Below are 25,564 nucleotides of genomic sequence, written 5' to 3'. Positions count from 1 at the left end.
AATAGCAGACTCAGGTACTGTGCTCCTGCTACCAGAGTTAGGGTCAGTACCATTCCCTTCATCACCACCAGACAAGTTCACCGACAAACATAACAAACACATACAGATGGAGTGTTTTCTTCTGCAGTACCCTCGGGCCATTACACCCCCATGTTCCCTTTAGGAGTGCTGCAGCAACCTATCAAGTCTTAAAAGACAGCATAGACAGTGACTCATAAACAGCATAAATTGAGTGCCGTCGATATACATGGGGTCCACGGTGTGACTGTTGCGTATTGAGAAGGGCTTCCAGGCGAAGACTTGCAGGGCGGCGACACACATGGGCACCACACACACCAGGTAGAACATGGTGGTGTGGAGGGCCTCCAAGCCACTGCAGGGGAGGAGTAGGACATTATTCAGACAGTACAGGATACGTTACAAGATATAGAGGAGCTACTGGAAATGTGTTGTCATGAATTCAACCAGTATGTCTGTGTAGCAAGACAATTCATAAAAATTACATCTAATAATGCTATGAGAGAGATACATTAAAGTAACGTACAATTAACTACTATGTCGTAGAATAAATGCAGTTGCTTTCCATGGGTTCACTGACACAATTAATGTAACATGTCAATGCAGCTATTTCACCACTAGGGGGAGTAGGCAGTCATCTCAGTAAGCATAACATTAGAGTTCAAGCTTTAACCCCAGCAAGTTGTGAAACACTACATCTACGGATAACAATGTGTGATATCGGCACCTGAAATGAATCAAATGCTACTTTAATTCAGCAGGTGACTCGCTGGCTGTGAACCAATCCTAGATCATTCGTACTCCTTCAGCCCCAAAATACACCAGGCTGTAACAGTAAGACTGGTTTGGTCAGGCTAAAGTTAATTTGCATGCTGGCAGAGCAAACATGGATTATAGCTAATAATGCAAAACACAGAACAGGATCCTAAATGGTTGTCCTTGATAATCTAAAGTGCCTTCCTCGCCTCGCTTATCTGAAGACACAGATCAGATAAAAGCAAAATGGATGTTGTCGTGTCTTTGGCATCATTAAAACTGAAGACCTATTTATCAAATAACTCTCTAATTATTATTATGCGATTAAACTGATTAATCATGTAACTGTAATTAACTAGGAAGTCAGGGCACCAAGGAAAATATTCAGATTACAAAGTTATAATTTTCCTAATATAACTTTCAGATATTCTAATATCTGATCAATTAGTCTTCGAATTAATGAATTATTATTTACCTCACGTTAGTGGTCTGCAGATAGAAAACCTAGGTGGGGGTTTTATTCGGGACATAGAAAAGGCTGTCTCATGACGCCAGGTCCTGTCTGTGCCCCTGGGGGGTGTGCCAATGACTTAGTGAAACTTTAAACAGAAATACAATTCTCTCACATTAACATCATTACATCCCATCATCTCACAAATAGCTTCATCCTATAATATTTTTGCAGGAATCTCCTTGCGAATGATTTTGCCGAAGATTGTATCTCCGCCGGCCTGGGCAACCTGAGCTTTTGCTATCTCAAAAGCTTTGATTTGGGAATTCTAAATTCCAACAGAACAAAGTGTATAAATCAATATCAAATATTTCAATGCCCTTGGACACGGGAAAAATGGGTCACCTTTTTTTAACCCAAATGTCTTCTATAAACATGGTTATGATAATGTTGCGGTATTGTCTCTCATGAGTTTCACAAAATTGTACCAAACGGACCAGTTCGTAGCTGGATTCTTCACCGATCTTTTATACCTTCTCCAGAACATAAATCTCGTTCGGTTCTCCAGTTCTGTGAGGTGGAAGAAATTCCTTTGTTCTCTCTAAGAAAACTCACTCTCTCTCTATACTGTGGCCATGAGGAGAGGATCTCCTACAGGAATTTACGACCTCTCTTACAGAGCCTGGTGAAAGGGGTATAGAGAGGGAGAGGGGGATGGTGCTCGCTGTCCCCAGAGGGCAATGTCATGACAATGTCTACAGGGAATTCACTTTCACCTATTCAGTGCTCACCACAATAATACAATTAGCAAAAAGGAGATAAGGAGTGGACATAAGACTATTGACATGCAGCCCTTACCTGGGGTTTGCATCCCTCCCAGCAGCCCCTACCTGGGGTTTGCATCCATCCCAGCAGCCCCTACCTGGGGTTTGCATCCCTCCCAGCAGCCCCTACCTGGGATTTGCATCCCTCCCAGCAGCCCCTACCTGGGGGTTTGCATCCCTCCCAGCAGCCCCTACCTGGGGTTTGCATCCCTCCCAGCAGCCCTTACCTGGAGTTTGCATCCCTCCCAGCAGCCCTTACCAGGGGTTTGCATCCCTCCCAGCGTCCTTTAGGTTCTCATAGCCAAACTGGTTTAGGATGGAGACCACCAGCATAGGAGCCAGAGACTGGGCTGGTTTAGTGAACAGAGCATTGGTCCCAAACACCATGGAGGAGAGGGGGGAGCTGTAGGGGACACAGAGGGAAAGGACACAACAAGGCTTTAATACTTGATCCACTTACTTAAACGTCATAAGGATATAACAATGACAATAATAATCATGGATTGGAATGATTGGATTTATATTTTCCATCAAGGGCTCAAAGCGCTTTTAGCCATACCCTTGCTAGTGTTTATCTCCATCACTGTGTTTACATTCCTGTCTGTGTACTGTACGTGACTTACAGAGATGCACATTGATTGTAACCTTTTGCATTTGAAGTTCAAATAACTTCCTCTTACACACTTACTTTGGTGGGTTAATATCAATACATACTTAATGTGCCCTACAAAGTACATACAGCCTCTGTTACTTTTGTAGTGTTAGGTAGGTGCCCTTCCAAGGGAGGCTGTTAGGTACTGTAGCACTGCCAATGAAGCTCAGTGTTAACCTACAGAACACACCTGAGAGAGTAGTGTTCTATTTCTGTCTATCTGTAATGGATGGCTGGGCGTGTGGAGGTCACTGTGTGCTGATGTGGCACTTTTATAACTGTGCTGTCACACAGCAGACCTGGGTTTACCTGCGCTTGTGTCTCTGAAGGTCTGAGTCGATAATGTCAGCCAGAGGCAGGTTAAACAGACTGAAGGCTGCCTGGACAAGGACCCTTAATGGCGACAAAGAGAATATATATATATATATATATATATATTTTTACAATTAAATAGTGTTTGTATGATAAAGCAAACAGTTGTAAAATGGCACAGTTGAATATCCAACTCATGGAGCAAATCATGTTACTGAATTACATAACTGACACTGATATATGTGGAAATTCACTGTCATTAATGCCAGTGGCTACAATAACATAGAAATAGATGATATAATAGCATTAAAATGACACTACCACAACATAACTTCTTACATGTTAGCGGTCAGGAAGAATGCCAGGATGTAGTAGTGATGTGGCCCCAGCACCAGCATGACGGCAGCCATGCCAGCCTCCACGTAGAAGGTGAGCAGGATGATCTTGTAGTAACCTAGGCCGTGGAGCAGGCTCTGACTGCTCAGCACAACCAACTGAGAGAGACGCACCACAGAGAGATGACAATAAGATACAGTAAGTAACACTGGGAAATAAATCAATGAGGCAATGTTATAAAATAGGTGGTCTAGTGTGTGGTCAGCACTTGGCAAGGCACTCAATGCAATACATTGGTGATGCTGAGTGAGGTTAGTGACTCCCTCCAGTCAGTATAAAGTGTTTTGAGCTGCGGTATGTTACCTGAGGACAGATGAAGCCAGCTCCATACATGAAGCTCTTGGCCAGTGACGGAAGCACGTTGGGGGGTATCAGATGCTCGGCGAAGATCATAGTGAAGTTATTACAGAATGCCACCATGAAGACCTGGAAAAAGTGCAATGGATAGGAAATATAAATGTAATGGTCAGCTGTGGTACACACTCATATACACACATCCCCATTAACAGATCAAACCACATTCTGTGGCCCCATTGAGTGGCTGTATCCCAGTCTATTTTCTGACCTGAAAGAAGTTCATGAGCACGAAGAGCTGGAAGTTCCTATTGGTCAGGATCTGCAAGGTCATAGAGGTCACCAAAGAGAAGGAAAGAGTTGATTGGCCAGAACCTTGGTAGTTTGACCCCGGTGCTGACCCTTTGGTGTCAAAGCGGCTCTTGCTGTGTAGGCCCGTGTAGATCATGCAGCCACAAGCCAGAACAGCCACCAGGACAGTGAAGCCCTGGAAGGATGGGAAGTCATCCATGTTCTGGGAGAGGAGGCCGCAGAATAGAACACTGGAGGAACCTATAAGTGACGCCACCTGGGGAGAGGAGGGGGAAGAGGAGACAAACGTGAGAACACTTTACTGACTTCAGACAACAAAATAAATACCATATACAGGCTAAAATAAAACGTGTAAAAGAAAACAGTACACAAAACACCTCCCTTTCCTACCTGGTTGTATTTGATGAGTCTCAGCCTGCTCTGGTGGTGGCCTGATATCTCTGCAAAGAGGGCGCACTGCGCCAGCAACACAAACGTCAGCATCCCGTTGAACGCACACAACGCCACCATCAGGTGGACGCCGCTCATCCAGTCGCCGGGGGCGTACTCTTGCCATGGAAACCAGGCGAGCAGGAAGGCGATTGCGTAGAAGGGAGCACCATACAGGATGGAGAGACGACGTTGAGGAAGAAGGATTACTTTATACTATCCCAGGTATTCCTTAAAGAGGTGGGGTTTCAGGTGTCTCCGGAAGGTGGTGATTGACTCCGCTGTCCTGGCGTCGTGAGGGAGCTTGTTCCACCATTGGGGTGCCAGAGCAGCGAACAGTTTTGACTGGGCTGAGCGGGAACTGTGCTTCCGCAGAGGTAGGGAGGCGAGCAGGCCAGAGGTGGATGAACGCAGTGCCCTTCTTTGGGTGTAGGGACTGATCAGAGCCTGAAGGTACGGAGGTGCCGTTCCCCTCACAGCTCCGTAGGCAAGCACCATGGTCTTGTAGCAGATGCGAGCTTCAACTGGAAGCCAGTGGAGTGTGCGGAGGAGCGGGGTGACGTGAGAGAACTTGGGAAGGTTGAACACCAGACGGGCTGCGGCGTTCTGGATGAGTTGTAGGGGTTTGATGGCACAGGCAGGGAGCCCCGCCAACAGCGAGTTGCAGTAATCCAGACAGGAGATGACAAGTGCCTGGATTAGGACCTGCGCCGCTTCCTGTGTAAGGCAGGGTCGTACTCTGCGAATGTTGTAGAGCATGAACCTACAGGATCGGGTCACCGCCTTGATGTTAGCGGAGAACGACAGGGTGTTGTCCAGGGTCACGCCAAAGCTCTTAGCACTCTGGAAGGAGGACACAATGGAGTTGTCAACCATGATGGCGAGATCATGGAACGGGCAGTCCTTCCCCGGGAGGAAGAGCAGCTCCGTCTTGCCGAGGTTAAGCTTGAGGTGGTGATCCGTCATCCACACTGATATGTCTGCCAGACATGCAGAGATGCGATTCGCCACCTGGTTATCAGAAGGGGGAAAGGAGAAGATTAATTGTGTGTCGTCTGCGTAGCAATGATAGGAGAGACCATGTGAGGATATGACAGAGCCAAGTGACTTGGTGTATAGCGAGAATAGGAGAGGGCCTAGAACTGAGCCCTGGGGGACACCAGTGGTGAGAGCACATGGTGCGGAGACGGATTCTCGCCATGCCACCTGGTAGGAGCGACCTGTCAGGTAGGAAGCAATCCAAGAGTGAGCCGCGCCGGAGATGCCCAACTCGGAGAGGGTGGAGAGGAGGATCTGATGGTTCACAGTATCAAAGGTAGCAGATAGGTCTAGAAGGATGAGAGCAGAGGAGAGAGAGTTAGCTTTAGCAGTGCGGAGAGCCTCCGTGACACAGAGAAGAGCAGTCTCAGTTGAATGACCAGTCTTGAAACCTGACTGATTTGGATCAAGAAGGTCATTCTGAGAGAGATAGCAAGAGAGATGGCCAAGGACGGCACGCTCAAGAGTTTTGGAGAGGAAAGAAAGAAGGGATACTGGTCTGTAGTTGTTGACATCGGAGGGATCGAGTGGAGGTTTTTTGAGAAGGGGTGCAACTCTCGCTCTCTTGAAGACGGAAGGGACATAGCCAGCGGTCAAGGATGAGTTGATGAGCGAGGTGAGGTAAGGGAGAAGGTCTCCGGAAATGGTCTGGAGAAGAGAGGAGGGGATAGGGTCAAGCGGGCAGGTTGTTGGGCGGCCGGCCGTCACAAGTCGCAAGATTTCATCTGGAGAGAGAGGGGAGAAAGAGGTCAAAGCATAGGGTAGGGCAATGTGAGCAGGACCAGCGGTGTCGTTTGACTTAACAAACGAGGATCGGATGTCGTCAACCTTCTTTTCAAAATGGTTGACAAAGTCGTCCGCAGAGAGGGAGGAGGGGGGGGAGGGGGAGGAGGATTCAGGAGGGAGGAGAAGGTGGCAAAGAGCTTCCTAGAGTTAGAGGCAGATGCTTGGAATTTAGAGTGGTAGAAAGTGGCTTTAGCAGCAGAAACAGAGGAAGAAAATGTGGAGAGGAGGGAGTGAAAAGATGCCAGGTCCGCAGGGAGGCTAGTTTTCCTCCATTTCCGCTCGACTGCCCGGAGCCCTGTTCTGTGAGCTCGCAATGAGTCGTCGAGCCACGGAGCAGGAGGGGAGGACCGAGCCGGCCTGGAGGATAGGGGACATGGAGAATCAAAGGATGCAGAAAGGGAGGAGAGGGTTGAGGAGGCAGAATCAGGAGATTGGTTGGAGAAGGATTGAGCAGAGGGAAGAAATGATAGGATGGAAGAGGAGAGAGTAGCAGGAGAGAGAGAGAGCGAAGGTTGCGACGGCGCAATACCATCCGAGTAGGGGCAGAGTGAGAAGTGTTGGATGAGAGCGAGAGGGAAAAGGATACAAGGTAGTGGTCGGAGACTTGGAGGGGAGTTGCAGTGAGATTAGTAGAAGAACAGCATCTAGTAAAGATGAGGTCAAACGTATTGCCTGCCTTGTGAATAGGGGGGACGGTGAGAGGGTGAGGCCAAAAGAGGAGAGGAGTGGAAAGAAGGAGGCCGAGAGAAATTAGTCAAAGGTAGACGTAGGGAGGTTAAAGTCACCCAGAATTGTGAGGGGTGAGCCATCCTCAGGAAAGGAACTTATCAAGGCGTCAAGCTCATTGATGAACTCTCCAAGGGAACCTGGAGGGCGATAAATGATAAGGATGTTAAGCTTGAATGGGCTAGTGATTGTGACAGCATGGAATTCAAAGGAGGAGATAGACAGATGGGTCAGGGGAGAAAGAGAGAATGTCCACTTGGGAGAGATGAGGATTCCAGTGCCACCACCCGCTGACCAGATGCTCTCGGGGTATGCGAGAACACGTGGTCAGACGAGGAGAGAGCAGTAGGAGTAGCAGTGTTTTCTGTGGTAATCCATGTTTCCGTCAGCGCCAAGAAGTCGAGGGACTGGAGGGTAGCATAGGCTGATATGAACTCTGCCTTGTTGGCCGCAGACCGGCAGTTCCAGAGGCTGCGGGAGACCTGGAACTCCACGTGGGTCGTGCGCACTGGGACCACCAGGTTAGAGTGGCAGCGGCCATGCGGTGTGAAGCGTTTGTGTAGCCTGTGCAGAGAGGAGAGAACAGGGATAGACAGACACATAGTTGACAGGCTACGCTAATGCAAAGGAGATTGGAAAGAAAATTAACTAAACAACTGGGGAAGCGAGAGAGCAGGGCCTCCCTCACTAACCATTCGCTGAAACACTCAAATATAAATATTCCAACTATTCCATTGACATATCAAGCCAGTTATTCCCATTTTGAATTGACATACTATTATTGGGCAGTGCACAATGTAGGCCTATTATTATACAAGTGCACCATAGTCATAGGGCCCAAAGGCTACAGTTGCTGTTTAATAAATAATAATTTGGTTCGGTTACTGGCCCAACACTCTAACCACTGGGCTACCTGCCTCTCATAAAGTTTACAGTATCTGTTACTGTAGTACAGTACTCACTTGTGACTGATGGAAAGCTCCCTCTGATATCTTGTACTTGTTGAGGAACAGCTTGACATAGTAGAAGCTGAATATGCTGTTCATCATGCCTGCTCCCAGGGTGGTCATGGAGTAAGCCACGGCGGCGGGGTGAGCCCCCAGACTCGCCAGGTGCCTCAGGATGTTCAGGCCGCCGTAGGTGCGAACACCTGCGGCTGGTTTCTCCAAGGTCATGCCTGGTGGTGGTTTAATGTCTCCAGGCTACTCACTTTGATCTAATTACCACAGATTTGCAAAGTGAGTCGAGTGTCACTTGAGTGAAAGGTGAGGTTATAGAAACGGAGTTCACAGCTATTCATATTCCATGGCAAAAGTGCTGCAGTCGCGCGCAGGATTTCTACTATTTCGGCTTAGTCAGCAAACAGGCTTTACAAATACTAATTAAGATAACCTCACTGATGAATACACAATCACAACTATGTGTTAATATAAAATAATAACATTATGCTCCTCTCCTCACTTGCAGCTATCGAACCCGTTTCTGTAAATGCGGAAATAGGCGGGGCAATAATCCATGTGACCGAACCATAACAAACAAACATTGGACAAAAAGGTGCTCTGGTCCCACCTACTTTCTAATTATTGGTCAATGAACTGTCACTAAAAAAGTAGTGTTGCTTTTTCCTTAGGGGCTGAGTTCGTTCTCCGGCTGCGCAGATTGCCACGTTGCCGCAGAAAGACACCGGACTACGACACCAGAGGATATTGTCTGGTCACTCCAGGCTGTTTATCACACCGGTGTTTTAGGATTCTGCCGGGTGGAGCGCGCACTCTCTATTGGAATACAATTGTCAGTGGAAAATGCTGACCGATATGATAGTGGAGGAAGAGTTTGAGCTCAAGGATGAGGAGCCATGGTATGGCAAACAGGACCTTGAGCACGGTAAGAGACTTGTGTTGCGGGCGTTGAAGGGAGGGATAGCTCGGTTGCGCCCTAAACAGCCGCAGTTGAGAGAGAACAATCACCAGCCTCTTATTGCAATACGACTCCACTATTCTACAGTCATCTGAGGTTACAGATAGAATATAATTACAAGGTCAGTTTAAACTGTCCTAGACAAAATCAGTGAATAGCCTCACGATTATTGCACTCAGGCTGATTACATTTTCAGTGGCAGACATGCAATTGCCACATTGCAACCGCAAGCCTCAAATGATACCATTTCATAGACCCACATCCATTCCATTTTAAAAACTCATTTTTTTTTATTAAAGTCTCAACAAAATGAGTGATTTGTATCTAACACATCTTATTGTAAATGGTAACTCTTGTGACACTCACACGGTCAGTAATAGTGGGGTCTATATTGAGAGTTACTGAGAGCCTTCTTGTTGCCAGGATATCCTGAGGCTGTCACTTCCCATGTGTTGATTGTTGTGTGTTGTGTGTGTGTAGGCTACAGTTTTTGTAGTTTGTTTGGGCACTATTTGCATGTACATGTGTACTGCATTATTATTGTGCACCTGTATGTTGTTGATCATGACATTCATTACATTACGTTACGTGGCTGTCTGCAACCTGGTCTCAGAGCATTTTGTATTATTCTGTATGTAAATCCAACACACTCCATTTAGTATGATACGTTTTGTATATTATGTATTAATTTGTGGATGTCTATCACCCATTTTGTATGATATGTTATGAATTTACAAAATGTACAATATGTTACGAGTTTGCAATATAATATGTTACGAATTTTAGATAGGTGGCTAGGATGCTAACGTTAGCTAGGCTAAGGGGTTAGTTTAAAGGAAGGGTTGGCTAAAATGATTAAGGGTTAGCTAACATGCAAAGTAGCTTAAAGTAGTAAGTAGTTGAAAAAGTTGCTAAAATACTAAAGTTGTCCGCAATGAGATTCGAACTCGCAACCTTTGGGTTGCTAGACGTTCACGTTATACAAAACAAAAGGTTAAATTGATACACCTTTATTTTGTTAGGGTTCCCACACAGCCATATTTCCATGTTACAGTGCTTGTTTACAGAAAACAACAAGTGGACTACCTGTGTAAATTAGCTATCTGCGTATCCGAACACTTGTGTAAACGGAAGTCAGACGCCACAAATGTGTTGTCACTGAAAAATACTGTCGGCTGCAACTGTGTTAAAACCGCTTAAATCTGTGTACAGTAAGTGTGTATTTTGCATTTGGAAATTATATTGTGATATGAAAGTAGAGGGATTTATGTTTCTAGAACCATACCGCAATTGAGAATCGATTTAGATGGAGTTTTTGGCTGTTTTGACTTCCAGAGCCAATTCACCTTTAAACAGAACATGTAAGGTCCTTGGACTAAAAGGAGTAATGTTAGCCCAATATTGGACTAAAGGAGCCTAACATACTGTGTGTGTACACATTTGTGAAAGTGTGAACTGATCCATGTTTAGTGTGTATATGTAACAGATGATAATCGTACTCTCCTTGCGTAGTGTTTTGTATAAATAAATCGTCCCAGTTGAGCATTATTTAGTATCTGTTGTTAAATAGGAAACAGCACGTTAGTTGTGCAGGGCTTAATGATGTTGATGGCTGTTGATGGTGAAATCTGTAGCACGAAAACAACTGTGTTAGCAGTGGGTTTATGTGACCATTCCATCGGTGCATGCTAGCTAACACACTTATATACAGCAATCATATACCCACACATGTATAAATCAGCAATGTAACACATTGTCAAATAGAAAACAGTATTCAGAACTTGACCTACCCCTTGCGTCACATTTTCATACTGGGGAGACCTGACGTTCGCGATCTCCCCCTATCTGCAAGCGGGGCCAATAACAACACGCCTTATTGTCATCGGAATTGAACCAACCAATAAGAATGCTTGAACATTAAATACACTTTTCTTTAGAGGCAAGTTGGAAACATAACCAACCCGGTTACATATACAATGAATGTGTTTTGTTTGCGTGTATCTATTTACAGATCTCCATTTGGCGGCTCAGCTGGGTAAGACCCTGCTGGACCGGAACCATGAGTTGGAGCAGGGGCTGCAGCAGATGTACTCCACCAACCAGGAGCAGCTGCAGGAGATTGAGGTAGCTAGTCTAAATATGATCATACTAAGCCACTGAGAGCAAATACAAACACGCACACCACATTGTAGGTTAATTTTTCCCCCCAGTGATTTAGAATCAGTCCGCAACATATTGAACGGCTGCAAGTTGTGTAATATGAATGAATCACTTTTTAAACCTTGCTCTGAAGGTCACTATGGCTGGAATATTGACTGTTAATAAATTATCATTTTGCAGATACTATACCACTGGAGTAGCCCTACATTCATTCACCAAATTGACTTAGTCTTAGCTAACCTGTCCTTCGGAAAGTATTCAGACCCCACAACATTTTACACATTTTGTTAGGTTACAGCCTTATTCTAAAATGTATTAAATAGTTTTTTCCCCCTCATTAAGCCATACACAATACCCCATAATGACAACAAAAACAGTTTTTTTTCAATTTTGGCTAATTCATTAAAACTAAACATCACATTTACATAAGTATTCAGACTCTTTTCACAGTAGTGTAACGACCCTGGGTTTATAAGTGCTGATATCGACTCTTCCGCGTGAGCATGCTTTTGCGGCACAGTCGATAGCGCACTGGACTTCGGGCTAGAAGGTTGAGGCTTCGAGACCTGCTCCCTGCCTGTTTCATTACATTGGTGTCAGAAGTGATCGGACCTTGCATCCACGGCAGTGCATTTTTTACATTTTAGTCATTTAGCAGACGCTCTTATCCAGAGCGACTTACAGTAGTGAATGCATATATGTTAAACATTTGTTTTATTATTTTTTTCCCCCGTACTGGTCCCCCGTGGGAATCGAACCCACAACCCTGGCGTTGCAAACACCATGCTCTACCAACTGAGCCACACAGTGCGTGTGCTTGGCCGGTGAGCGCGTTCCTGTAAGACGTAGAGTCGCAAGCTAGCGTGAGGACGCGCTCTTTGAAAGGAGGGAGTAGTGTAACGACCCTGTGTTTATAAGCGTGGATATCGACTCTGCCGCACAAGCATGCTTTTGCGGCAAAGTCGTGCTGGGCTAGAAGGTCGAGGGTTCGAGACCTGCTCCCTGCCTGTTTCATTACAGTACTTTGTTGAATCACCTTTGGCCGCAATTACAGCCTTGAGTCTTCTTTGGTATGATGCTACAAGCTTGGCACACCTGTATTTGGGGAGTTTCTCCCATTCTTCCTCTCAAGCTCTGTCAGGTTGGATTGGGAGCGCTGCTGCACAGCTATTTTCAGGTCACTCCAGAGATGTTCAAGTCCGGGCTCTGGCTGGGCCACTCAAGGACATTCAGAGATTTGTCCTGAAGCCACTCCTGCGTTGTCTTGGCTGTGTGCATAGGGTCATTGTCCTGTTGGAAGGTGAACCTTTGCCCCAGTCTGAGGTCCTGAGCACTCTGAAGCAGGCTTTCATCAAAGATCTCTCTGTACTTTGCTCTATTCATCTTTCCCTTGATCCAGTCTCCCAGTCTCTGCTGCTGAAAAACACCTCCACAGCATGATGCTGCCACCACCATGCTTCACCGTATGGATGGTGCCAGGTTTCCTCCAGAAGTGACGCTTGGCATTCAGGTCAAAGAGTTGAATCTTGGTTTCATCAGACCAGAGAATATTGTTTCTCATGGTCTGAGTCCTTTAGGTGCCTTTTGGCAAACTCCAAGCAGGCTGTCATGTGCCTTTTACTGTCCGTGACCATCGGGTTCTTGGTCACCTCCCTGACCAAGGCCCTTCTCCCCCGATTGCTCAGTTTGGCTGGGCGGCAAGCTCTAGGAAGAGTCTTGGGGGTTCCAAACGTAAAGGAGACAGGCAGAGAGACACTTTTGACTATTGAGATGGGTCCATAGTCTAATGACTATGTATTACCGCCATTATCAGCCGTGTGCTGACTGGGTGTCCCCAGGTCACACAGACCCAGACCGCCTAATCTGGGCCAAGGCTTTTCGGACATAATCCCCTGCAGATAAATCCTTCAGAGGGGGTTAAGTCTAGCCTGTATATACATACCTCCCTGACCAAGGCCCTTCTCCCCCGATTGCTCAGTTTGGCTGGGTGGCCAGCTCTAGGAAGAGTGTTGGTGGTTCCAAACTTCTTCCATTAAAAGATGGAGGCCACTGTTTTCTTGGGGACCTTCAATGCTGCAGAATTGTTTTTGGTACCCTTCCCCAGATCTGTGCCTCGAACATGCCCTGTCAACTGTGGGACCTTTATATAGATGTCCAATCAATTTAATTTACCAATTTAATTTACCAGACTAGGTGACCTGGGGACGCCCAGTCAGCACACGGCTGATAATGGCGGTAATACATAGTCATTAGACTATGGACCCATCTCAATAGTCAAAAGTGTCTCTCTGCCTGTCTCCTTTACTTAATATTTACATTACATTACATTTAAGTCATTTAGCAGACGCTCTTATCCAGAGCGACTTACAAATTGGTGCATTCACCTTATGATATCCAGTGGAACAACCACTTTACAATAGTGCATCTAAATCTTTTAAGGGGGGGGGGGGGGGTTAGAAGGATTACTTTATCCTATCCCAGGTATTCCTTAAAGAGGTGGGGTTTCAGGTGTCTCCGGAAGGTGGTGATTGACTCCGCTGTCCTGGCGTCGTGAGGGAGCTTGTTCCACCATTGGGGTGCCAGAGCAGCGAACAGTTTTGACTGGGCTGAGCGGGAACTGTGCTTCCTCAGAGGTAGGGAGGCGAGCAGGCCAGAGGTGGATGAACGCAGTGCCCTTAATATGTATTGAAAGGGAATACGCAGATCACTATAAGGGGAAGAGAGGAGAAGCGGCTCTGACTGCTGGTTTGACACCATTGATAGTTTATAGAAATTGCACTTTCAGAAAGACCTGTGCCTTGGCCAGACACACAGTTCCTGGAATTATGTACTTTAGCTTGGCCAGTGACAAACATTCAGGCTAGCTGAAGTAAAACATTCCTCTCAAGGCACATGCTTGTTACTGTACTTTAAAATAACATTTAAGGTAACTTCCTCTGTTTATTATTGTGTTCCCTCTCTTAGCATGCACATAATCTCCAAATTGTTTAGTTACTATAATCCCAGTGCAGGAAATTAGTGTTGTGACACAAAGTTCACGGTGACCATTCCCACTGCAGAATAAGAGTTGGTCTCTTGTCTCCATCTACTCTCTTCTCAGCCTAGTCTTGGTTTGCCTTTCCAAATCATGTCCAATCAATTTAATTTACCACAGGGGGACTCCAAGTTGTAGAAGCATCTCAAGCATGATCAATGGAAACAGGATGCACCTGAGCTCAATTTCGAGTCTCATAGCAAAGGGTCTGAATACTTATCTAAATAAGGTATCTGTTTTTTTTATTTGAATCAATTTGCAAAAATGTCTAAACCCGTTTTCACTTTGTCATTATGGGGTATTCTGTGTAGATTGCTGAGGATTTTTTGTTGTATTTAGTCCATTTGAGAATAAGGTTGTAACAAAATGTGGAAAAAGTCAAGGGGTCTGAATACTTTCCGAAGGAACTGCACCTGTCCTGTATATAAACAAAAACAGGACTTCCGGTGTTCAAAAGCAATAAGAAGCTTAGCTCAACTGTATGACGTCATTAGGAAACAACCCTACGCACAGACCAACAAGTCCGTCAATGGGAGCCGAAAGTCCACGTTGACAAATCTCTCGCCCAAATCTCTTTTCTTGTCAGGCTCTTCCGATCGTTAGTTTCCTCTCGTTTAATGGGATCAAGTGAAAGCCTGTCTGGATTAGCTCATGTCTTAATTGGTCCTTGGCATGGTGCATTGCATGGACAGGTATTTGTCTTACTATCGTTAAGGCACCTTTAGGACACCTTTCACTTCCTCTCTGTAAGGAGAGCAGTGGCCAACGGCTTTATGCTTAGTCAAGGTAGTGAATTTTCATAGTTACTACTGATGTTATCCTGCCTCTCAACACAGGGTATTTAAGGCTGTGTTTAGACAGCACAGCCTAAGAGAACTTGGTGTGCAAATGCTTTTTCCTGCCTCACACCTCATGATATATGGGCCTTCCCTGTGGCTCAGTTGGTAGAGCATGGTGTTTGCAACGCCAGGGTTGTGGGTTCGATTCCCACGGCGGGCCAGTACAAAAAAAAAAAGTCGCTCTGGATAAGAGCGTCTGCTAAATGACTAAAATGTATCATGATGTGTTTAACGACCAACATTTTGGGGTTGCCTAATAGTACCCTCACTATATTCACGGGATGTATCCTGCTGAGTACTCAAACACACATGTTCTCAGTTAGGGTGGTGGTGCAAACAACATTACATTTTCGTATCAGACCTTTCTGCCTTTCCTCCATCATCCTGTCTAGTGACCACTTCTTAAGTATGAACTCCTTGCTTGTTCACAAGGGTCAACTTGAGCTATAGGTGCCAGGCATGCGGAACAGGTCTGATTTGTACAGTAAGTCACTTCATTTCCAAAGAAATAAGCATGAACAACAGATCTGTACAAAGATTGGCAAATATGTGCACTGCGCAGGTGCTAGCTTTGGGCGACCATGGTGGAACAAGCAGTATGTGTTCGGTGAGGAGTCTCAATGAGTTCACACAAACAGGTGATACATTCAAAGGGTGTTCAGGCGCAACGTGTTCGTTCAGCACACAACCAACCACAGGGGATTTTAACATTAACGAAAAATGCCAATTCCACAGTAACAGAATGATGCTGAGACTCCCGATTTTCCACTTTCAAATGTACGTAAAATAAAAACCAATGATCGCAAAGTAAAAAAATAAAAACATAAAACTTCATGTACAAGGACTACTTTGAACAGTTTCCACAGAAAATTTTACCAAAACACGTTTACTTGAAGAACAGTGCAGAGGCAACGTTTGGTAACAGAATGACGGCACAAACAGCACAGACCATCATTCTGTTATCGTGGAATAGCCCAAGAGTAGCCTAAAACCAGGTACAGACACCACATATAGAGATGGTCAGATACATGGGATTACAACTCTAAGCACTGAAGGCATTGGCCTCATAATAAGCACTAAAGAATTTTAAGGTCCTTTGTTGACCTGCTGTCAGTTAGATGGTCTCTCCAGTAATTCAAATAGAACGGGACAGTTGGTACAGTCAGTAATAGTCAGACATCCTGGGGTTAAACGTCAAGACAGAGGTCTTAGACTAGAGGGTTAAAACCTCTACAGGATTGGTGTCCCCCCCCGTGGGACAGTTGAGCTAACGTGCACTAATGTGATTAGCATGACATTGTAAGTAACAAGAACATTTTCCAGGACATAGGTCTTATATGGGCAGAAAGCTTAAATTCTTGTTAATCCAACTGCACTGTCCAATTTACAGTAGCTAATACAGTGAAATAATACCATGCTATTGTTTGAGGAGAGTGCACTGTTATGAACTTAAATGATTCAATTAACCAATTTAGGCAGACTTGATACAAGATTTTGAACAGTAATGCAACGGTTCATTGGCTCAGTCTAAAACTTTGCACATATACTGCTTCCATCTAGTGGCCAAAAGCTACATTGCGCCTAGAGTCCTAAGTCATGTAATGGCCTTATTCTTGCATTTCAAAGATGATGGAACAAAAAGTGAGCGCATGTTTTTTTATTTGTATTATCTTTTACCAGATCTAATGTGTTATATTCTCCTACATTAATTTCACATTTCCACAAACTTTAAAGTGTTTCCTTTCAAATGGTATCAAGAATATGCATATCCTTGCTTCAGGTCCTGAGCTACAGGCAGTTAGATTTGGGTATGTAATTTTAAAGTGTTGGATCCTTTAACAGAGGAATATAGGCTTTTTATTTTCAGGTAATGGTTAGATAGATATGTAAAGTTCAAGGTACTATTGTCACCTATGCAACTACTGTGACAGTGTTACTCATCTGTCAGTATTGTGACACTGCTATTTGTTTCACTTTGGACTCTTAAGATCTTTGTACATTTTTGACTGCAAGATCAGTAAAGTATCTTTCACATGTAATTGAACCAGCTCAAAGTTCCATTGATGTATTTCTCAACTGAACTGTGTCTCTCTGAAGGAGCTCACTGAGTGATGTGGGTTAGGGCTTTATCCTCCTATGCCTCGTCTGCCAGTCAGTTAATATCAAAATCTAATGATTTGAATGAGTCATGATGGTTAAGCCTAAATTCGAGGGCACACAGGGGGATCACTTAGGAGTCCTTTAACAAGTGGCAGTGACCCATCCTGATAATGCTAAGTGGTATATGTCCCAGCTCCATGCTTGCATAAAGTATTCCGGTCACAAAGCCACAGTGTTTTGCCAGTCCAATAGTGTGTTCGGTGCTTCTGGTCCTCTTCAGAAGACGCACTGACCTGTTTCGTAATGGATCACTGTTCTGAGAATCAAATTGCAAGAATGAGAGAACTCGCATACTGTAGCAGTCATAATGGAACCATAATTAAATGCTTGATTAATACTTACATACAGTATAAACTCTCACCTGACAAATGCTGGACCCTATTAGTGGACCCAAAAACGGTTCTATCCATCTTATTTCAATGGCAATTACCTTTGACCTCCTCCCAGTACCTGACTAAGCAGGTGGATTTGCTGAGGCACATGAATGACCAGCATGCTAAGGTATACGAGCAGCTAGATGTGGCGGCCAGAGACCTGGAGCAGGGCAACCACAGGCTGATTCTGGACAACCGCGTCGCCCAGCAGAGGATCAACTGGTGAGACTCAGGACTTTGATTCCTTTCTGAAAATAGTAACTGCAAACATTTCCCCCCCCCCCAGTATAAATACTTAGAACCCAAATTTACTAAGTGGCAAGGTTTTGGCTTAATACATTTTCTCCACAAAGCTCAGTAATTTGAACCACTTCTATGCTTGTCTTCTCTCAGCCTGACAGAAACGATCAACAGTCTTGAGACCCACATGGAGGACTTGCAGACCCAGGTGGAGGAGCTGAGGACAGCCCAGTCTGACCGGAGCAGGAGAGAACTGGCCGAACATAGACACAACCTCGGAGCACAGAGTGTGTCCTGCCTCAAGGAGCTGTATGACCTGCAGAAAGACAAGTGAGTGTCCTGCAGCTGTGCAATTGAACCTGGTACCAACAAACTGCTAATGTTATTGTTACTCTAAAACATAGCCATTCCACCACAGAACCAGATGTGTTCAGCTTTATTCAGCTCAAATCAATGTTGATCAATTTAATTCTCATCTCAACCATGCAAACCAAGACTAGGCTGAGAAGAGAGTAGATGGAGACGAGACCAACTCTGAGAAACCAAATGAGCTGGCCTTATTCTGCAGTGGGAATGGTCACCGTGAACTTTGTGTCACAACACTAATTTCCTGCACTCGGATTATAGTAACTAAACAATTTGGAGATTATGTGCATGCTAAGACAGGGAACACAATAATAAACAGAGGAAGTTACCTTAAATGTTATTTTAAAGTACAGTAACAAGCATGTGCCTTGAGAGGAATGTTTTACTTCAGCTAGCCTGAATGTTTGTCACTGGCCAAGCTAAAGTACATCATTCCAGGAACTGTGTGTCTGGCCAAGGCACAGGTCTTTCTGAAAGTTTATAGAAATTGCACTATCAATGGTGTCAAACCAGCAGTCATAGAGCCGCTTCTCCTCTCTTCCCCTTATAGTGATCTGCGTACTGTGTATTCCCTTTCAGTACATATTAAGAAAAGGAGACAGGCAGAGAGACACTTTTGACTATTGAGATGGGTCCATAGTCTAATGACTATGTATTACCGCCATTCTCAGCCGTGTGCTGACTGGGCGTCCCCAGGTCACCTAGTCTGGGCCAAGGCTTTTCGGACATAATCCCCTGCAGATAACCCCCTCTGAAAGATTTAAGTCTAGCCTGTATACATACACTAACATACATACATAGTTTAGTAGCCTGTTTTAGCATGCAATACAAAACCATTGATAAAGCACATACAGTACCAGTCAAAAGTTTAGACACACCTACTATTCAAGGGTTTTTCTTTATTTGTACTGTTTTCTGCATTGTAGAATAATAGTGAAAACAATGAAATAACACATGGAATCATGTAGTAAGCAAAAAAGTGTTAAACAAATCAAAATATATTTGAGATTCTTCAAAGTAGCCACCCTTTGCCTTGATGACAGCTTTGCACACTCTTGGCATTTTCTGAACCAGCTTCACCTGGAATGCTTTTCCAACAGTCTTGAAGGAGTTCCCACATGCTGAGCACTTGTTGGCTGCTTTTCCTTCACTCTGCGGTCCAACTTATCCCAAACCATCTCAATTGGATTGAGTTCAGGTGATTGGAGGCCAGGTCATCTGATGCAGCACTCCATCCCTCTCCTTCTTGGTCAAATAGCCCTTACACGGCCTGGAGGTGTGTTGGGTCATTGTCCTGTTGAAAAACAAATGATAGTCCCACTAGGCTCAAACCAGAAGGGATGGCATATCACTGCAGAATGCTATGGTAGTCATGCTGGTTAAGTGTGCCTTGAATTCTAAATAAATCACTGACGGTGTCACAAGCAAAGCAGCATCACACCTCCTCCTCCATGCTTCATGGTGGGAACCACACATGCAGAGATCATCCGTTAACCTATTCTGCATCTCACAAAGACAAGGCGGTTGGAACCAAAAATCTCAAATATGGACTCATCAGACCTAAGGACACTTTCACCAGTGTAATGTCCATTGCTCGTGTTTCTTGGCCCAAGCAAGTCTCTTCTTATTGGTGTCCTTTAGTAGTGGTTTCTTAGCAGCAATTGGACCATGTAGGTCTGATTCACGCAGTCTCCTCTGAACAGTTGATGTTGAGATGTGTCTGTTACTTGAACTCTGAAGCATTTATTTGGGCTGCAATTTCTGAGGCTGGTAACTCTAATGAACGTAACCTCTGCAACAGAGGTAGCTCTGGGTCTTTCCTGTGGCGGTCCTCATGAGAGCCAGTTTCATCATAGCCCTTGATGGTTTTTGCGACTGCACTTGACGATACTTTCAAAGTTCTTAATTTTCTACATTGACTGACCTTCCACATTGACTGATGTCTTAAAGTAATGATGGACTGTCATTTCTCTTTGCTTATTTGAGATGTTCTTTCCATAATATGGACTTGGTCTTTTACCAAATAGGGCTATCTTCTGTATACCACCCCTACCTTGTCACAACACAACTGATTGGCTCAAACGCATTAATTAAGAAGGAAAGAAATTCCACAAATGAACTTTTAACTAGGTACACCTGTTAATTGAAATGCATTCCAGGTGACTACATCATGAAGCTGGTTGAGAGAATGAGTGTGTGATGAATGAGTGTTTAACACTTTTGTTGGTAATACATGATTCCAGATGTGTTATTTCATAGATTTGATGTCCTCACTATTCTACAATGTAGAAAATAGTCATAATAAAGAAAAACCCTTGAATGAGTAGGTGTCCAAACTTTTGACTGGTACTGTACATGATAAAAAAACAGGCCTCTATAACCACTTTCACCATCTTGTTGACCCTTAGTCTTTTTCCCTGTCCCAGGTACATGGCCTATGAGAGCCTGCGTGTGGAGCATTCCTGGCCAGCAAGGAAGGAGTCCTGTCAGGACCCAGACCCAGAGGAGGAGAACTCTGTGCTCCAGCACTCCATCCAGACCCTGCAGGCTGTTCTGGCCTCTGAGCGGGGGAAGCGGGAGGCAGCGGAACAGGAGACTGAGCTGACTGCCAGGGAGAACGGGGCTCTGGAGCAGCGGCTGGCCCTGCTGGAGGGCTGCCGGGCTAGGCAGAGGGAGCTGGAGGCAGAGGTGGAGGAGCTACGGCAGCTGTGGCAGGCCGACTATGCCAACAGGTATGATCATAACACTTTCTATTCATACTTGGTACATGTTGTTTGTATATTCAGCATAATAAAGACAATACTCTACTCCACCAGCGTCAGGAGACCTGACCGGCTACTGCTGCCCGACACGGTCTTCTTCGCCCCAGAGGAGAAGCCCAGTCTGGTACAAAGGGAGGAGGAGAAGGAGGTGGGGGAGCAGGGGAGGCGCAGCCTGCAGAGGTGCAACAGCGAAAGTGTTCTGAAGGGGACACTAGCAGACGACATCCGGCGGGGGCATGAGCGTACATGTATCAGAAGAGCAGAGGCGGTGAAGCAGAGAGGAATCTCCCTGCTCAATGAGGTGGACGCCCAGTATAGTGCACTACAGGTAAAGGTTTTCATTTATCATTATTGCTTAAAGTTGCCAATGAGTGACTGAACGTTTGCCTCCTGCAGGTCAAATACGAGGAGCTTCTTCGGCGCTGCCAGCTGGGGGCAGACGGGTTCAGTCACAAGGCCGTGCAGACACCCCACAGTTCCCACGGCACTGTCAGTTACCCCCGACGGCGCCTCTCAAGCTCAGCCACCTCCATCGGGCTCCCAGCTGTCCCCAAAGACAACGGGCCTCAGCCGGAGTACAAGGCCCTTTTCCAGGAGATCTTCACCTGCATCCAGAAGACCAAAGAGGACCTAAGTGAGAACAAGTGGCCGAGTCAGGGTCATTGACTCTGGGGACAGTGATGGCAGTATTTGTTTTTTCTGCACCTTTGAATGGACTGCTCAAGAGGATATTGCTATAGGAGAGGGCCTCAAATAGTAGATCCCAAAGGGTGTTTTCTGTGTGTGTGTGCGCACGTGCACTAACACCTGTACCTCTTATACTACATGTACCCTGTTGTCTCCTTCAATCCTGTCAACACTATCACCTCGACACGCTCCGATGGTTTCATCAATAAGCACTATTCTTATCTACCGTCCATCCCTTTGACTACTTTCCATCCTTATCTACAAGTTTGTTTTTGGTGCAAACATTTCCAGGTCAGATGTTGATAAATGGATTGTTTGAGTCCTGATGCTATCACCTCTTAGCAGCCGACTGCTCTCATGCCTCATTTAGCTCGATTGCACCACCTCTTCGCTTGAGGTCAGTGGGTGCAAAAAATATTAACAAGCAGGGTTTTTCTATTCTTTTGTTTTCTACTAAATTCAAGTAATCATAGCAATTAGAATGGTATGTGTATGTACCATAGATTTGGTCTTGCAGCTTAATGAGTAGGCCTACGCTGTGTTTGAAAGTGTTTGTTTGTACGCTGATACCACGTACAGAACCAACATTGTACAGATCTTGAACTTGCTTAGACTATCTAGCAGTCTGTGTTCAATCCGCTTAGTGTTAAGTATGTCGGGGGAGCCATACCTTTTGTGCACACTGTACATATTGCCAGATTATAGATTTAACTACATTTGTGTACCTTTTTATTATGCCAACTAAAGAGTACTGGACTAGATGGAGTACTTTAGACTCAATAAGTACTTATGCAATATATATCTATATATATCTATATATATCTCCACACACACAAAAGTATGTGGATACCTCTTCAAATTAGTGGATTTGGTTATTTCAGCCACACCTGTTGCTGACAGGTGTATAAAATTGAGCACACAGCCATGCAATCTCCATAGACACACATTGGCAGTAGAATGGCCTTACTGAAGAGCTGCGTGACTTTCAACGTGGCACCGTCATAGGATGCCACCTTTCCAACAGGTCAGTTTGTCAAATTTCTGCCCTGGCAGAGCTGCCCAGGTCAACTGTAAGTGCTGTTATTGTGAAGTGAAAATATCTAGGAGCAACAACGGTCCTGCCGCAAAGTGGTAGGCCACACAAGCTCACAGAACGGCAACGCCGAATGCTCACTACCGAGTTCCAAACTGCCTCTGGAAGCAACGTCAGCACAAGAACTGTTCGTCAGGAGCTTCATGAAATTTCCATGACCGAGCGTAAGATTTCCATGGCGGGAGCGTAAGATTGCCAATCGTTGGCTAGAGTGGTGTAAACCTCGCCGCCATTGGACTCTGGAGCAGTAGAAACGCGTTCTCTAGCGTGATGAATCACGCTTCACCATCTGGCAGTCCGACTGACAAATCTGGGTTTGGCGGATGCCAGGAGAACGCTACCTGCCCTAATGCATAGTGCCAACTGTAAAGTTTGGTAGTAGAGGAATAATGGTCTGGGGCTGTTTGTCAAGGTTCGGGCTAGACCCTTCAGTTTCAGTGAAGGGACATCTTAACGCTACAGCATACAATTACATTTTAGATGATTCTGTGCTTCCAACTTTGTGGCAACAGTTTGGGGAAGGCCCTTTCCTGTTTCTGCATGACAATGCCCCAGTGCACAAAGTGAGGTTCATACAGAAAGGGTTTGTCGAGATTAGTGTGGAAGAACTTGACTGGCCTGCACCGAGCTCTGAACTCAACCCCATCGAACGCCTTTGGGATGAATTGGAACGCCGACTGACAGCCAGGCCCAACATCAGTGCCTGACCTCACTAATGCTCTTGTGGCTGAATAGAAACAAGTCCCCACAGCAATGTTCTAACATCTAGTGGAAGGCCTTTACAGAAGAGTGAAGGCTGTTATAGCAGCAAATGGGGGGATCAACTCCATATAATGCCCATGATTTTGGAATGAGATGTTCGATGAGCAGGTGTCCATGTACTTTTGGTCATGTAGTGTATTTATGGAGGTTAGGCCTATAGTAGTCAACATTGATTTATAGATAGATTGGCCTGTAATACTAGAGAACCATAAGTGAACACTGGAAAAGGCCCAGTCTTTTCTCACTGTTTCTATGTTCGTTTGTGTAATGTGTGTCCCTATAGCTACCTATGCCAACAGGACACATCGCGGCTTTGCACTTTCCATTGACACTTTAAAAAAAAAAAGTATTTATTTGACAATTATTTAGACGATGAGATGGTATTTATTTCACAATGCTAATATTTGTCACTGTATTCCAAATCTATAATGTGATTGTTGCTGTAGCGAATGCTGATTCAGAGGACTTCAGTGGTTTTGAGTTTGACTGACACTGAGGTTCAAAGTATGTTAAGGTGCTTCTTAATTGAATATGTGAAACTTAGGTTTTGTAAGCGGAAGTGTTAACACAACAGAAAAAAGAAGATATGATTAAGGTTGCAGCGAGTTGTCTTTTAATTTGTGGATCCCTCAACAAAAGGTGCTTAATCTCAAAGCCCTAAGAATGGTAGACTGGTGGTTCTGTGCTCAGCAATATCCTGCCTTTAGACCACAACAAATGAGGGTAGGAGCAGTGGAGTCGGTCAAACAGACACTGAGACACTTCAGAAAAAAACAAGAGGTCAGATCAATACATCGACATCTTTTCCATCTCAAGTCCAATGCTTCTCAGTGTCTGGTTTTCCGGATGGGTTTACTGTTTCTTACTTGTGATGGACTGAAAAGTAGAAACAAAGCCTGTCAATATTGACTTCCTTTTTGCTCCTTTCAAAATACTTGGTGTCTCAGGGCAGACATAAGGAATAAAAATAAATTATAATTTGACAAGGAGATACATAAAAGCAGCAGGACTGCAGCCTTCAAGGACTAGAGTTGTGTGTATTAGATGAATATACAATCTGGATTAGATGATCAGTAGCCAAACGGTCAGATGAGGAATTTCCTCTTATAGCCTACTTCTTTGTTTCAGGAGCTTATTCAGAACAGTGGAAGATGGCTTACATGTAAGCTAACTGATCCCCTGGTCTATGTTCTTTGTTGTGTAGTTTCCCATTACCTCCATGACTGTTCTGTTTTGAATAAACCTCATAACAGTCTCTGGGCTCAAAATGCAGCTGTACATCAACAATGGTGAACTGCAAGTCGCCCTTTCTCCCTCTACGACCAGGGTCCATTATGGCGTTACTTATCCTGGACCGAGACTCAAACTTGACTTACATTTTGTGTTTTACATCAAATTAGAACTTGAAATGATATTATTTGGCTGAACTATTTATTAATTCTATACTTGATATAATGAAAATGAGAACTATTACAAATGGCAATTTCATAGTAATATACAACTGCAATTAATATATAGATGCAGCTTATAGTAAGATGTCATAGATCAGCATTACAAGTGTTCTCCATGATGACTAACACATGCTTACAGTGAACCATTAAAAAATAATTGTGCAAGAGATGTTATGATTCTTTCCCATACAAGAGCCTCATGGAGAACATGCCCAAGCAAACGTGGGATATATATTGGCTAGATAAAATAGGCTTCATAGATTGATACCATCGTGTCCCTGCATTGTTACTTGGAGGGCTGTCTCAGCCAGCCCTCCTTCCATGTTTTAATGTCTGTAGTAGTAAATAGGGCATGTTAATCTCTCTCAATATTCATGTGAACTGACAAACTATGGTGAGAGAATCCATCCTAAAGGGTACAAAGTAGACAACCGTCACACATGTAGACCTACAGTACTCTTAAAATGGCCTCCTCTTAAAGAAACCCATTTTTGATGTTATATCGTATTTGTGCATCTCTGAGCGATGTTCTATCAATTCCCGGGGTCATTTTAATGTTTTCTTGTGTATCTGAGCTATTCGCCGTTCAAGCAGGCAGAAATACAGCCAGTATGACAACTTTTGTGTCATACAGTATATTAGATATCCTACTTTACATGTATTATAGAACAAATTAGTATTTCTGATCAAGGGACAAATCTCCCCCCCCCCCCCCCCACCCCCTA

At 44.7% G+C, this 25,564-nt stretch overlaps 1 protein-coding gene and 1 pseudogene across 2 annotated transcripts; one reads left to right on the top strand and one right to left on the bottom strand.

Moving 5' to 3' along the window:
• Positions 1–62: 62 nt before the first annotated feature.
• Positions 63–8,661, bottom strand: LOC106606752 (uncharacterized; annotated as a pseudogene). The gene is made up of 8 exons (XR_014392621.1): positions 7,957–8,661; positions 4,406–5,455; positions 3,975–4,271; positions 3,713–3,835; positions 3,353–3,507; positions 3,011–3,094; positions 2,309–2,452; positions 63–373 (listed from the first exon to the last, which is right to left on the bottom strand). The product of XR_014392621.1 is annotated as an uncharacterized LOC106606752 (transcript).
• On the top strand, positions 8,635–25,008 carry LOC106606747 (cerebellar degeneration-related protein 2). The gene is made up of 7 exons (XM_014203109.3): positions 8,635–8,878; positions 10,923–11,035; positions 17,552–17,700; positions 17,872–18,048; positions 20,511–20,816; positions 20,901–21,174; positions 21,243–25,008. Exons 1-7 carry the CDS (start codon positions 8,797–8,799, stop codon positions 21,510–21,512), a joined length of 1,371 nt encoding a protein of 456 aa, XP_014058584.1. The 5' UTR covers positions 8,635–8,796; the 3' UTR covers positions 21,513–25,008.
• The last annotated feature ends 556 nt before the right edge of the window (positions 25,009–25,564 follow it).

The sequence above is a fragment of the Salmo salar genome, chromosome 06 (assembly GCF_965601325.2).
Source record: "Salmo salar chromosome 06, fSalSal1, whole genome shotgun sequence".
NCBI lineage: Eukaryota > Metazoa > Chordata > Actinopteri > Salmoniformes > Salmonidae > Salmo > Salmo salar.
Note: the sequence above shows the minus strand (reverse complement) of the source record. Positions and strands in the feature narration are given on the sequence as shown.